Source organism: Lepisma saccharinum, chromosome 1 (genome assembly GCF_977018435.1).
Source record: "Lepisma saccharinum chromosome 1, izLepSacc3.1, whole genome shotgun sequence".
Taxonomy (NCBI): Eukaryota; Metazoa; Arthropoda; class Insecta; order Zygentoma; family Lepismatidae; genus Lepisma; species Lepisma saccharinum.
The window spans coordinates 52,814,140-52,830,033 of NC_139229.1; the positions used below are offsets into that span (position 1 = coordinate 52,814,140).

Sequence of the window (15,894 nt, forward strand, 5' to 3'; positions counted from 1 at the left end):
ACATAGGCAGTTTCAGCACATAATCATCTATTTCATTTTCACATATCTCTGTATCTACACAACTGCATTTTAACATGGAGACGATGACTAAGTTCACTTATTTTTCAATTTCACTTCGTCTTTTACTCACGATCCATATTTAAGGACACACTACCATAGACAAATGAAAGAAATACGTGTAGAAATAGGGTTCGAGAGTTCGAGTGTATTTCGCTCGTTCGGACGTTTTTCGCTCGAGCGGAAGAACTATCAATTCTGTCTGCCATCTATCGTTGCCCGTGCGAACTATTTGCCGCTCGAGCGAAAAACGCTCGTTGCAGTTCTCTACAATACATCGTCTCTCAGCTTCGGGTCTAAGCCTGAAGCAGACTTGTTGGAAACTTTTTTTATTGGTTGTCATCTAAAGTTTCGGTTGCAAGTGCATTGTGGTGCAGACAGTAGGTAACACTGTCACCAAGGACGTATTTAGGGGCCCCACCGGACCCCCGTCGGAAAATTGACCAAGTACTAAAATTAAATGATGAAAATGTATTTGTTTAGCTTTTGTTGTATAATCGATGGTTATTTATTCGCTCTGAACTCAGTGCGGAAGGCAAGGATTGGGATCATGTATCTTTGAAGGACAGTGCCAAAGATTTATGCACACTACTACTTATGATAGAGAATTGAATATTTATTGGTTGACGAAAAGGAAAGTTCCTGATAAATATGTTATGCATATAATGCATATCTACGTATTTGACATTAATTTCCTTACCAGGGCACTTGCTTTCATACAAATTTTGACGATCGTAGCTACGCGTAAGCTAGATAATGAAAAGGTGGTGTTATATTTCTATTCTTATACCGTCTTTTTACCTATTTATGTAATAATAAATGTACAATATTAATTACATATTTGAATCAATATTATTTTAATTTAGTATAATTATAATTATTTTAAGTTTAATCTTATATTATTAATATTCTCATTATTATTATTTCTGGTTCACTTGGTTCAGACGCCCCCCCCCCCGAAATACATTTATAGATACGAGCCTGCCTGTCACCTTGTAATCAAGGAGTTACGGGTTTTAACCTGGAGGTACATTGCACAGTGGTTTGAGTCCCGCTATAACTGTAATTGTAAATCCTGATTAAATAGAAGTTTAAGCGAAAAATGCGGTACTTCAACTGGGTCTCGAGTATTTCATGCCAATACTCTACCAACTCACCGAGCCAGAACTCTCTACGACTGATTTTTCGCTCCTGCTGTGTTAACTGTGTCTCAATAAATCACCATATAGCAGCGCAAGCGAAAACCAGGACTGAGTCGGACGGTCGAATGGCACGGCATGCCCGAGATACAGTTTCGAATCCTGGCCAAGCCTTAATTTTCCGCTCAAATTCTTACTAGTAATCTCCTGTTCATGTCGAAACGTGAGATGGTTCATGTTTTTAGTCTATCTATGCATAACTGAACTTTACCAAACTTTGTTGAAAGCGCATTATCTAAACGTTAATCATTTTCAAAGAATTCTCAACTAGTAGATGTTATACTTGTACTGAAATTCAAGTCGTTTTGGTGTATCTATGTTGCAAAGATCCTCATGGATAAATTCCGAGTCCCAGATCATGTTATATGCATGGAAATGACGCCACGGTGTACTATATTGGAAAACATGTCGTTGATTAGAACTTACTGTCCGTCCTACACACTACAGCAACTGCGACCAGATACAGAATACAATTGGCGAGGCAGTAAAGCTTCAAATCACGAGCAACTTTGAAGATAATTTCAACACCCATTGCAACAACTAGAAACTGTTTCATGAGCAGAGCTATAGCACCTTTACCCTTTTCATATCAACCTTTATATAATTATTTTCAATTGTTAATCTTTCTCTGACAACAGAAACTTGCATCCAAGCTACATAAAAATGTATTTTATAGTGTACTATATAACAATTTATTTTTTTAAATTTTGTTTCTATATATTTTATTTTGGATTCTTTCCGTTTTAAGAAGGGTTTGTTGTGAGAGCGGCCCACGAGGAAGAAATACACCCACCTCAATGTAGGCAAGTTATTTTTATTATTATTTAGCACCTCCCCGATGGCCTAGTGATAACGTCGACGCCTTGTAAGCAAGGGGTCCCGGGTTCGATGCGCGGTGGAGGCACAAGGCATAGGGGTTCGGATCCCACTTTAAACTGTAGGTCCAGTCCCAATTAGTTTTCTGTGCATAAAGTGGACTTAAGACTACAATTCAATTATTATTATTATTATTATTATTATTATTATTATTATTATTAAATGTATATAGGTATATGACATCGTATGGAGATTCTGTGGCATATGTAAACTTCAGGTGTTGATAAACAGAGGACAAAATCGTGAATAATGGTCAGTGAATTAGCATGCTGTAACGATGGAATTTCATTAACACCGCACATGAGATGTTACTCACGAATTAATGGGAAACACCACGTTTTCCCTGTCAACATTTTCCCTTGCGTTGCGAGGCATAAATCAGTCGATAGCATTGGATTAGAGATGGGTAGGTTGATGCGCTGGCTGGAGAAAAGGCTCGGGATTAGAGGATATCCCACCGGTTGCCATGGCAACAAAGAACCTGCCTTCGGTAAATGAAGTTCCAGCATCTTCGCTTTGCTTTCCTCGCTTCTCTTTTGCTTTCATTAGTTGAATTTGTACGGCGAAGTTGAAAACCTCCGAGACACTTTTTTTCTTCGCTCGAAGCTCCGTAAACATCTTGACTTGAATTTCATTTCGCTCCATGTTTTAAATCCGCTTCAAACGTAACTACGTCACCTTCCCCATTAACTGGTATGTGAATACACAATGCAAGCCACGGGGAAAAGTTTTCTGTGCAGAATTTAAAACGAAAAATAGCAGATTGATGTTGAGGACAAGGTACAGTCAGCATCAGAAGCAGATTCAATTTTCTCCCCTAGAGGCAGGCAACCGTGATTACAATATAAGTATATCTGATTGCATACCATCCAAGGATGAAAATTTCAATCTTTTATACGGTCATTGAAATGGCAATTGTCGATTGGACATTACTAGGTTCTTAAATTATATAAAAACTAAACCAAATTATCACAACGCAGTGAACACACAATGCTAAAACATAAACGCATGAATAGAATAATGCACCGTATCACTGAGAAACACATAACCGCTTCACTGCTTGCGTATGAATTATCCATGACCTGCCTACGTTCGTACTCTACAGTAGTTTCTGTTCCACTATCAGTCACTATTAACAGTCACACACACACACTCCCACATTCGCACCACGGTGTGTGTCTTATCTCTCTACCTCCCCCTTTCTTTAAAAAAATGGAAACATGTACCGTTTCTTATCTGCTGAGTTGTCCCTAAGCAGTAAACTAGCTACGTAATTAAATATTGTAGACAAATATTTTCATTAACAATACGCTAATTGAAATATTTGTCTTTCCTCCTTAATATTACCAAAGTGTTTTTGAGTTAACAATATTCCGGAAACCATAATTTCCTTCTAGACATTATTTCCGCAACCGACAATAAAACAGCCAGTCAGAGCATGAACTCGTTTAGAAAAGTATTTTACTGCGTACATTTTGTACACTATATGTACTTGTGTCTATTTCTTGTGATGCACAGAACGAAGTAGAGCTACAGAATTAAACTACTCTTAGATTTGATAATATCAAACATTTCATTTTGTAATCTTAAATTTGTACATAGTTAATTTTGAATTGTAATTGCTATGTGGTAGCATAATATGTGCTACTTTATATCGTATTTCTTGTTATTTTGAAGAAAAACTCAATATGCTGACCAAGGCAGAAATTTATTTTATTATAAAACATAAACTAAACGTAACGTGTCAACCTTCTAGCAAGGTCTTCTTCAGACTCTGTACCTTGTACAAATGAAACATGGTACAAAACAGGACGATATATATACACAAAAATTACTCCCCTCCAGACAAAATACTACGTATTAGAAAGTTGTTTTCCTGAAACATATGTATATCGTCCTGTATTGTACCTTGTTTCATTTGTACATGATACAGAGTATGAAGAAAACTTTGCTAGAAGGTTGAAACGTTACGTTTAGTTAATGTTTTATAATAAAATAAATTTCTGCCTTGGTCAGCATATTGAGTTTTTCATATCATGGAAACAAGGCTTAATGGTGTTATATTTTGAAGAATATATAATTTATGTTGTATTTTGTACAATTGTTGCTTAGGATTTTCGTGTATACCATTACAGTAGAATTTTTTTATAGTTCCGCCACCTATGAACGGAAATCATAACGTTGTAAACTTTAATGTGTAAAGTCAATGTCAATTCAAATACAGTGTTGCCACTGTCGTGAAAAATCTAGAATATTCTGGAAAATAAACATACGAGTGAAAAAGTCATGGGAAGGTCCATGGGCGTACCGAGGCACTGTAAGTATATGTTTTACCAATAAGTGATGTAATTCAGCATACCAAATCAAGATAATGGACATAAATATCATTTGATATATTAAACTTTGGAGCGGGATGCATGAAACATTAACATCTTCCATAATATGGTTTACAGTTTGCTTGTTTTCATTATATATGGACAAATCTTACTTTTTGATCGAATGCGGACATAAATATAAAATGATGTGAATGATCCTCAGGCAAAATTTGCCAGAACGCTCTCTGATTTTCTTATCAACTTTCTCAAAGTAATGACGTCACGTATTGGTAATTATGGAGTTTGGGCAAGCCATGTTCTTGGAAAGTAAGTTCCGTAAGTCTGTAAAAGAAAAGGCAGATAGATTTTCTTCACTGGAAGATCTTAAGGTTAAAATAACATTTCCTCTAACATACCTTGCCATTATTTTCAATTTAAACTTTGAAAGCTTCAAGCTTCTTGGAACTTTCTGCTTGACGCTGACACAGCAAAGGGTAATATAAGATAGAGAACTTTTTTTCTAGTAAATTCAACTTGGAGGAGACTCCATGAAAATACAAATATCTCTCTTGATTCTCGCCCAAGGACTTGCCCTTTACGTCACTTGAAACCCTCGTCCTATCAGACGCCGAGGAGTTTTTGTGCTAATCTGTGCACCCCGTCCTCCATCTCTAACCCTTTATCCTCTCTGAGAAAGGACAAAGGTGAAACAAATGTTTATCGTTGGCGTTAAAGGAAACCGTGAAACCGCTTATCTAAGTGCAGGAGATAAGAGGAAAAAGTTATATTATTTTATATTATTGGCAATAATGACCCGGGTCAATTGTTACATTTCTAAATACGATGAAATCGTGAAAAGTAAACACGATTGAAAGAATTTCGTGTAAAGAGTAAATTGCTTTAAGCTCTTGCAACTTAACAACTCATCCTGAAAAACAGCCTTGCACCGTATATTGCCTTTTTATATTTACTATTTCTTGACTTGTCTCCACACTGTACATGTTATAAATGTTATGTGTTTTAATAATTCCATAGAAAATGTAATTTTCTCCTGACTATTGCTTGATATTACCAAATTCTTCACTCAATTTTAGTGTCGGCGATTAGGTCGGTGGGGGGCAGTTGCCTCCTCCCCACTTTTTGCCACTTTTGCCCCCTCACTGTGCTAAAGTTTATCTGTAAAGGGAAAGTAAACTGTCCTTGCCTCTTCCCCCCCACCCAGTTTTGGAACCCAATCGCCGCCACTGCCCACTTTCTATATTAAGGTTGGCTGTTTCTCTGTTTAGGGATTTTATTCTTTTTAAACTCTTCACAATGAAGTGGTTCTGTTCTTATGTTCATGAGATTTAACTCTGTAGCAGACTTTAACCCTACGCGTTCAGCGCGATCGAATCTTGTCTGTGTGTGTACTTCACCTTCAGGTATTTGTTGGGGGGAGGAGGGGGCAAAAATTACCTTGCTCTCTCTCTCTCTCTCTCTTGGTAGTAATTACTTTAGACCCAATTTCTTCTTCTTCTATCAGTATATCTTCAGCTAATCGTCGAAAGAGCTCAATGGGAATTTACTTAAGCATCAGGCCAGTATTGGTCTTGTAAGGGAAGAATAGTTCCAGTCAGAATTGTTTCATTGATTGATTTTGTTTATTTCCCTTCGCTTTTCTACCACTTTTGGCTAATTGCGAAGATGAGGATGAGTGATGATATGATGAAATTGAGAAGGGACATTCACAATGAATGCCCAGGCCGGGATTCGATCCCGGGACTCCTGGCGTCGTAACGCACGGTGCTAACCACTGCGCCATGGAGGTCGGCCAGTCAGGCGTGTTCACTCATTATACAATGGCTACTTTCTAAATATGGGTCCCCTTGAGTTTTCGCTTGGTATATATTTTGGGAAGGTACACAAGTCTTTGAAACATGTGCTTCATTTCTTTCTCTGTGGTAAGAAAGGAGAAGATTCTTTTATAAGCCACCCGTACCCATAGTACCTCCAATTTTTGGCATGCAGCTGGCTAACAAACCAACAGAAAGCCCGCCAAAGAAAGATATGCGCAGAAACATGCGCAACAAACAGTTTTGCATGAGCCCAAGCAAGATAAGAGTATTTTGTGGGAGGAGTCGCTTCTCTGACGTCGTGCGCACAGACTCGCATTAACTGTACACATAAGAACCATGATTTCACGGAGCGTGTTTTCCATTGTTACGCGCTTGATCTGAGGTAAGACAGAATGAGGTAAAGTCTAGTTTAGTTGAAATCCGACTTTGTCCGCGTGCAGATATAAACTGTTAAGAGATGTATTGCAATGTCGAAGCATGCCAAGTTACTTAAGAAACCACAGCTGCAACAAGAAATCAGGAAACATATTGTCGAAAAAAAGGTAACACGTGTTGTCCCAGTCGCCACATCCACATTAGCTTTCGGATCTGCCAACAGATCCTAAGGGAGACACCCCTGATGGTTACCAGAGTATGGAGGGTGAACGTTGGATTTTTGTAATACGAAAGGGGATCACTCCTTGCACCAGAGATCAATTCCTGAACTCCGGCACTGAATTCTGTACAGGCAGCTGCCTTGAAACCTGGAATCTGGCCAGTTTCTTGTGCTTCTTGGCACCAATCACCTGCATTGTTGGAAAACTAGGAAGGTTCGATTCTTGATCGCATCCTGACAGGGAATTCATTTTGGGTAGAAAAGTATCACAGCATCTTTACGTCGCTGGACCATGGATAGTCGACAGGTTGTCATCGCTTTATTCGAGAATGAGAAAAGAATAGTATGATATCAACCAAAAGCTTCTTAACGTTCATATGCGTCACGTACAAAGGCTAGGCAATGACGTCATGCACAAGGGAGAGGCAATTAGTCACACAGGTTGCCCGTAAAATGGTGTGCTACTCACACTACTCCTGACATCTACCGGACTTCCGCATCATTATTCACTCTTCAAGGTCGACTCTTTCAGACTACTGTATTGTCGCCGGCTTGCCTATTCCGGGGTTCGAATACCAACCCCAGTCTAGATCATTTGTAAATGCCACTCGTATATGGACAAAATGCAAGACAACACACAACAAGAATACGTCGTTAATGAAGTCAAACAGTGGAGTGGCACATTTTTCTCAATCGCATTGTTAATCATTGTAGAGCATCTGGAAGAAGTAGTGATAGTACATATTGTAACCTCCTTGGCACGATTTCCATTCGCACTAATTTACATTATACCATTTCATTAAGCAATATTTCACGTTATCAGAGTACACCAATAATGGTCTTGGTTGCATGCAGAAGATAACGAATTGTTTTATTTGACATAAAAGATTCGTGACTAAAAGTACTTGTATATGATGGAACAAAATGCAACATCTCATTGATTTATCTTGAGTTCTGATTGTTAAATATGCAAGCGGTAAAATTATACCCTAAAAGTATGAAATAAGTACATTTTAGTCGGTATTAGTTAGCCCCCCGAGAATTTGACTCCGAAATCTGTAGCCCCCCCTCCCTACTTATTTCAGGCTGGCGCCTTCACTGCGTGACGCCATTGTCTGGTCATTGTGAGTGACGCTTTGACCTAGTCATTGTCTGCGGCGCCATTGCCTAGTCATTGTGAGTGACGCCATTCCCTAGCTTTTGTGCGCGATGCCGTTGCCTACCCTTGTGCCTAACCCAATTGTCTACCCTTTTTTTAATTACGCCATTTCCTAGCCTTTGTGCATGACGTATTATGCCTGGTCATTGTGCGTGACGCCACCGTTATAAAATTATTTTTTTTATCTTCTAGTACAGTTCTCGAGCTAATAAGTGAAAGTGTATGATTAATCAACTATCCAGAGAGCACCCTCCCCACTGTGGGTTAAACTTTCCTGAAACTATTGCAGGAATTGTGGAACTGCCGCTGCACCCTGGTTCCTTTTGATCAGCCACCCGTTAACGCCAATCCTATCTGGAGCCTTCACAGAGAAGATTGGTTCTGTTATCGCCGATGAGATCGAATTTCGGTCCCTCAATAGACTTCCAGACTTGCTTCCCCATTAATTCCTTAATTCAAGCGTTCCTCGGGGAAAGTGGGCGAAAACTATGCTGTGTCTTACTTGCTCCCAGCAGGAAGTAAGGCACGCTTCGTTCAAACAGAGGCCGCTAAAGAGTTAGTTGAAAACACATGGGATAATGTGAGAATTCTCTCCTTGTGCTTTGCAACACATTGCGTGTTTTGTAACGTTAAGGTAACCGAAGTAATTGGCATAGAAAGAAGCTGATTAAATGGCTAATGCAGCGGTTCGCAAACTGCGGTGTGCCAAGAGATTCCAAAGAAAAAAAAAATGAGACAATATTTCTGAATTGCGAATTGTGGGACTGTGTTAGCTTGTGAAGTGTTGTGTGGCAGTGTAGATGAGATGACAAGTTTTTATTTCTTTTCATTTATGTAGTTATGCATTTATTTATCTGAATGCAGTGGGGCAAACATTTCAAATTAAAAACCTGATATTTTGCCACACCCAAATGCTTAAAAATACCTTCGATAGTCAGTACTGCAGATATCAGGTTTAGTACCAATGTAGGTGCTGGGTGAAAACATTGTCGTCCTTATGCCAAAGACATACAATGCAAATTTGTGTTTTGAGACAACCATCCCAAGTAACTATAAATTATAGTTATAATTTAAAGTAATTAATTATAAAGCATCTTGCTATGATTGATTGATTTGATTGATTGATTTAGTTTATTTTACTTCGCGTTTTGTGCCTCTTGGCTAATTTGCGAAGATGGGGATGAGTGATGAAATTGATGAATGGACATTCACAAACAACCGAGCCCGACCGGGATTCGAACCCGGGACCCTTGGCGTCGCAGCGCGATGTGCTAACCACTCGGCCACAGGGTCGGGCGCATCTTGCTATGAGTCAACCAGGTACCAAACTTGTTTACCAACTATAGCCGCTAGCCTGATTTTGATATCTAGATGACTTCCTAATTCACTTTTTTTCCCACTGACCACAGTGAACATCCTCGAGACACAGGCATTATGGGGCATTGGTGTACTCACTGTTGTGGAATTAAGGTGCTTCTGCAACGAGAATTAGTAGTCAAGCAAGTAGAATATATAGTTTGTTTATAGGTCTCATCACCATTCTGTTCTAGTCCACTGTGAAGTAGCCTAGCCCACTCCTGCTCACCCAAATACCTTGAATGTAAAATTTTCAGAAAACAACATGGTAGAGGAAGAATCGCACACATACAGAGCAATAAAATGATGGGAAGAAGTAAAGATAGAGAGAAAAGAATTAGAGAAGGATGAAAATAGAGAAATGGAAGAAAATATAAATAGAAAGAATAAAGTAGGTGAAGGAAGAGAGAAAGAAAAATAGAGTAATGAGGAGAGTTAGCTAAAAATAATGAAAACTGGAGAAAGAGAATGAAAAAAGGAAAGGTCTAGAGAAACAGGAAAAAGAAAAATGGAAAGAGAGAAAAGTAGATGATGAAATAAAAGTAGATTAAGAAAGAGAGAGAGAGAGAGGAATGTAGAAAAAGAAAGTGACATTGCTATAAAGGCAGAGAGAGATAGAGAGAGTGTGTGTGAAAAAGAGAATGAAGTAGAGGAAGAAAAGGAGATATAAAGTTTTAAAAAATAGAGAGAGAGAAGACACAGATAATGAATAAAAGAAAATGATATGAAGAAATGGTAGAATGAAAGTTAAGAAACAAAAAATATAGATGGAGATAAGTAGACTATGAAACAGAGGGAAAAAGAGAGAGAAAAGATTTTGGAAGAAAGTGAAAGAATTTTCATAGCCATGTGCTCTGAAGAAAAATCCACCCAAAATATTTAATTCACCCTTGAGCTATCTGCAATAAAATTCTCTACCGTCATCGATTTTTGTATCTACTTAACAACCAGAAGGGAATTAAGTAGCAACTGAGTGTATTTTAGAAAGTAACTTTCTGGAGATTAGCCAATCAGAATGCACGCACCACGGTAAATCTTTTGACAAATGAAACTTAACGTGCAAAGCAGCCTTCTCCTTTGTTTGTTTTCACTGTGGCCTTTTCCTGAGGAAAAATCCTGCCCTAGTGTTCTTAATTTCCGTGAACCTTCGGTTGTTTTGGAGAGGATTTAGGGAAAAGCTGCCAGGAAGAGAGTGGGAGACAAAAGAGGAGTAACTATTCTTGAACTGCAATCCTTGGTTTTCGTGCCAAACCGAATTCTTGGTTTATCACCAGATAGAGCATCCTCCCCCTCTTTCCCTTCAGTGCTGTCGCCAACAGTTGGTTTGTGGCCTCAGAAGAGGTTCCTGTGCCACAATGGATCCAGACCTCCCTTACCTTTATAAACAACTTCGAGCTGCATTTACATTGCGTGACCGCGAATTGCTTTGTGGGTTTTGAATTGATGCGATGACATACAAGAATGTTCTCTATGCATCATTAGAGAGTCACTATCATAGGTGATCAGGGTTATATCTTGAATTCTTCATCTCAGAGGTAGTTGCGGAAACTTCATTGTTTTGTATGTTTTCAGGCGATTACATTAATTGCAGGCATTGTAAGTTTGAAAATCAATCGAAAAGACTTCCTTCCTAGTTTTCTTTTCTTATTTCAAGCCACTGCAATGAAGTTTAGTCCATCAAGGGCCATAAAGTATTCGATTGTAACTGTGGTGCAATTCTGAACATTCAAGGTAAATTATGAGGCAATTAAAACAACTTCCTTGCAACGTTGGTGGTGTGCAATTAAACATAATTTACCCAACCCAAGGAAATTAAGGGTAAGGACCATACAAAGGTATATTCTTGAGGGTTCCCTTGAGCTTTCAAACCATTTGTGTTAATCTAGACTGGAAAGTACATGCAGCTATAGTTCTTGATTGTTTGATCAATTGAAATGTGTATTTACGGCTTTCTCTCGAGTGAGGGGCTCTTTTTAAAACTGTCTCTATCTGTAGATTCATTGAAAGTTTGTTGTTGGATTTACATGTCTTCTTTTAGGGTGATTGCTTAATTTAAGACATCAAGGAAACCTGTTTTCCATTTACTGTTACATTAATTGACAATTTATTGTTAACTTTAGAAGACTTGGTAGGGGTGATCACTTAATTTTAGATGCAAAAAAGTGGTAATCGCCTCATTGAGATGTCAAAAAGGGCAATTAATTCATGATATTGTTCATTTTAGAGACTTCAGAGATGAAGGTGATCGATCACCCACTCCACACAGAATATGAAGTTTGCTTGTGAAAATACCAACATCGATAGTTAATTGTTTTTTTCCTTACAGCGCAGTGATATGCTCATGTTTTCATTTGTGTAATAATTGTTTTGTTCAAACTGTTTACTGCTAAATGAAGAAATCGACAGCAACTTGCACATTTTTAAATAAATATTTTCCTCTTTTGCAGGAGTTGGAGTTGAGGATAGATACTCAGAAACAAACTTTGCAAGCTCGGGATGAAAGCATTAAAAAACTCCTGGAAATGTTGCAAAATAAGGGAATTGGTAAGTTATTTTTCGGCTTGCTTTAGATTTGCCTGATACTAAAAGTTTTTTATATATATTTTGTGTGTTGCAATAGGTAAAGTGTACAATACTACAAATGAAAACAGGAATTTAAAATTACTATTATTTTAATTTAATTAAACTACATGACAAACACACACACACACATACAAAATGTCACTACACTCTCTAATGAAATAACTTTATGAACCAATACGATTACACTTAAACCTATTATCTGTGATAAATGTCCTTTTATTTATTTAACATTATAGGAAAATTGCAAAACAATTTTTTGCTTATACTGTCAAATGTAATAAACTAATAATTATAGACATTTTCTCTACTTTGGTATAAAGATTATGCATATAATTGTAATCCACATCAGCTTATCATCATTAGTAACTAAACACTCTTTTAGGCAAAAAGAATTCTAATAAAATATATTGATTTTTTTTACAATTCATGTTACAAGTATATATTTTCTTGTTTTGTTGGAACATAAAAATATGTCTGTTTTTTATGTAATTAAAAGGAATCATGTAAATAATAACTACATATTGAATCTTTATAATAGTTCATAGGGTTTTTATTGCTAAATTTTATATTGGAATATAAATAATATGTTATAATAAGTTATTTCTTTAATTTTCAGGGACTACATTTTCTCTTAGAAAATATTGGTGAATTTGTGAATTGTTCCTATATTTCACTAATAAAATATTAACAATGAAGTGGCAAACATCTGAGCAGTTTTACTTTCTACCCACATCAGAAAAAAATCTCCTAGCATTTTCTTTCACAAGACTGACATTGATGTTGGTTTTCACATCATGTTTTTCTTCTGTCTTGCCTCAAGTCAGGCTCATTCTTACACACACACATACATGTATATACATATATATATATACACACACAGAGTATCACTGTACAAGACTGACAAAGTTCCATAATGTTTCAAGACGAACAGTATGCCTAGTAACAATCTGTTTTGTAAGGCCCCATTTCGATGCTACAAGCCCTTGAAAAATGGCAATTGTATCCTGTATGTAAACAGCCATTCTTCACAGAATCACAGTTGTCGCTGCCATATTTTTTCTGTTGTCAAATGTACTAAAAGTCATAGTATGTCCACAAAGATACGGGCACAGCATCTTGGGATCTAACTCCTATCCATTAAGCCGGCCCCCGTGGCAAAGAGGTTAGCACATCACGCTAACCACCAGGTGTCCCAGGTTTGAATCCTGGCCTGAGCATGGATGTTTGTGAGTAATCATTCATCAATTTCATCATATCATCCCTCATCCCCATCTTCGCAAATTAGCAAAAAGTGGCACAAAAATGAAGTAAAATAAAGCAAATCAATCAATCATCCTATCACTTATTTTTTTCCTCACAGCACATGCATGTAAATACGTGTATATTCTAATTCATTTTTCCATTAAAGAAAAGTTTTTTGTAAACAATATTTTTTATAGGGTGGTGGAGGGGTGGGGGTGGTGGAGGCGTGGGGGTGGGGGAGGCATGGGAGTGGAAGAACACCATGAGGGTGTTCACAAAAATTCTCTACTAAGATATTCCATACAGTTCGTTCATGTCTTAAAATATGACTAACCACCCTATATCTTCTGTGGACTATCAATCCAGAAAATATTTTCAAACTTCTCTGCCTTCCCACTCATTTTTTTCATATATTGTTGTTGAAACCACATTGGTATTGTCTTCTCATCATTTAATGTTCATTAGTTCATATTTGAATTTGAATTTTTATAACTCCATGTAAATGATATACATTGGTATTTGGAGGGTTCAGTACAGTTCAGACAAACAATATAATTTACAATTTAAGTATTTCACTAATGCTATAATATTCCTGATTTAATAATAGTTTTTACAATTTGTTTTTGAACCTTGTCATAGTTTCTGCTATTATATTATTTGGTATGTTATTGAATATTTTAACTGCCATCTATTTTGGTCCTTCTTGAACAATCATTAGTCTGAAGTAGGCTTTAGAAGCTGTTTATTTTGGGTGTTATATATATTCTATTGGGCTTTGTTGCATAATATTTTTCTCGCATATAAGGCTATTTCATATGTGTACAGTGAAGGGAGGGTTAATATTTTGTATTCCTTAAACAACATTTAGCACGATTCCCTAGTCGTTATCCTGCTATAATCCTAATGGCTTACTTTCTTTTTCTGGATCTCTTTCCTTTCCAAAACCGGTACATTATCTTCAACATTTTTGTTGTTTTCCATGTGAATCAAAATATATCACACATAAATAGTATAACTAATGCATTGGTTTCCAACACTATGCCTATGATGTTAACTCAAAGCATAATAAATTAGTCATTGTATTCGTAATGAGCAGTGACTGCAGTGGCTTATCAGTTATAGTGTGTAAGTGATAGCTATAATCTGTTCCCTATTTCCATCAAAACTATTGTTAAGTACACAAAAGGATACCAGTGACTTCTTTACACATCCCCAACTTCTTGACATTTGACAGGAAGAGTGGGATGCAGTAACAGGGAACAAGCTTCGTGCTATTAAGCCCACCATAGGTACATGGCATTTCTCGTCCCACCCCTCCCATCGAGAAGAAGTTGTTCTTACTCGACTGCTTCAAGGGCTTTACCCTCCGATGTGTCATGTTTGTAATGTCTGCATATTCTCGATGAATGTGCTGATTCTAATTTACTCAGGCAGACTTTTAATCTTCCAAACTGTTTGTCATTCCTGTTGGGAGATGATGACAGTGTTTTATGAAATGTTTTTAGCTTTCTGCGAAGAGCTGTCTTTCACTGTCTGTGAGGAAGTGATTAGATAATTCTTACTTTTTAATGTGTTTGTCTTGTGCAGGGCACTTTACAACCTTGCACTTTTAGCTTTTCCCAAGGGACTTTTTACACCCCTTATTTTAACATTTTCAGTAAGAATTTTAGGTAAGGGGAAATTTCCCTGTATGCATTGAAGGGTGCAAAATGGCCTAATGTGCGGACGAACTTAAGGATTTTAATTAAGTCAATCCACTAACACCTCTCTAACAACTTTCCAAATTTTACTCAAGCCCCCCCTAAAGTTTTCCACAAAGGTGCAATATATAGCTATTTTGGGGCTGCATTAACACACTGCTGACTACTAATAAAAAGGCCACCCTTTCTTTGGGCTTTATACCCTCCCCCTACAAATTTCCTTGGCATATCACTGCTTATCTTGCTCTGGCTCTATTTTGAAGCTATCCGTTCTAGAAAACAGAAATCTCAAACTCAATTTTTTATCTAAAGTTATTATTTGTGTAAGGTTATGAACTTATTTTGTATAAATGCTTTTCATTTAGGTACTCATAATAATTAGCTACAAATTGATTGAGTAAAGAGAGATGTCTTAAATTGATGTCTGCCAGATTTAAAAATTTTCTCAAGTTTTTAACTGTCAAACAAGATATTTTATGCAACTGCCTTCATGGAGTACAATACTCCATATGTTGTATTTATGTTGCACAATTACAGTATACCTTTCTTGTGGTTGATTCTAGACTTAATAAATGTTTAATTCCATTAATTTTGTTGTCTTTACCTTGCTGCATTTTCAGCACAGTTGTCATGGCTGTACTGCTGTCATATTATAACAATTGCATCATGCAAATAGATAGAAAAAAGTCCGATATGCATTATGAAATTTAAGTAAAAAAAAAGTTCAATCTTTGTGCATTCTTTCAGATAATAAATGCATACACAAGGTAGAAAATATATTTTAGCCTCTATTTTCTTTACATGTATTTTCCTCTTGATGTGACTATCAGTGGTAACCAAAACTACAGGAATGAATTCCTCATATGCAGAGAGGAAGAAAATATTAATCAACATGGGTCTGGATATGTGTAACTTCTGAGTAATTTCAGATAATACAAGGTCATACTTTTTTGGAGTATGATACGAACTTACTTGCA

At 37.0% G+C, this 15,894-nt stretch overlaps 1 protein-coding gene across 8 annotated transcripts in view; it reads left to right on the top strand.

Moving 5' to 3' along the window:
- The window catches only part of brp (ELKS/RAB6-interacting/CAST family member bruchpilot), a 681,904-nt gene that overhangs the window by 519,562 nt on the left and 146,448 nt on the right, over positions 1-15,894 (top strand). For all 8 annotated transcript variants that reach the window (XM_083131781.1, XM_083131785.1, XM_083131775.1 and 5 more), the window contains exon 3: positions 11,840-11,936. In XM_083131781.1, coding sequence (XP_082987907.1) covers positions 11,840-11,936 — 97 coding nt within the window. The remainder of the gene's footprint in view (positions 1-11,839; positions 11,937-15,894) is intronic.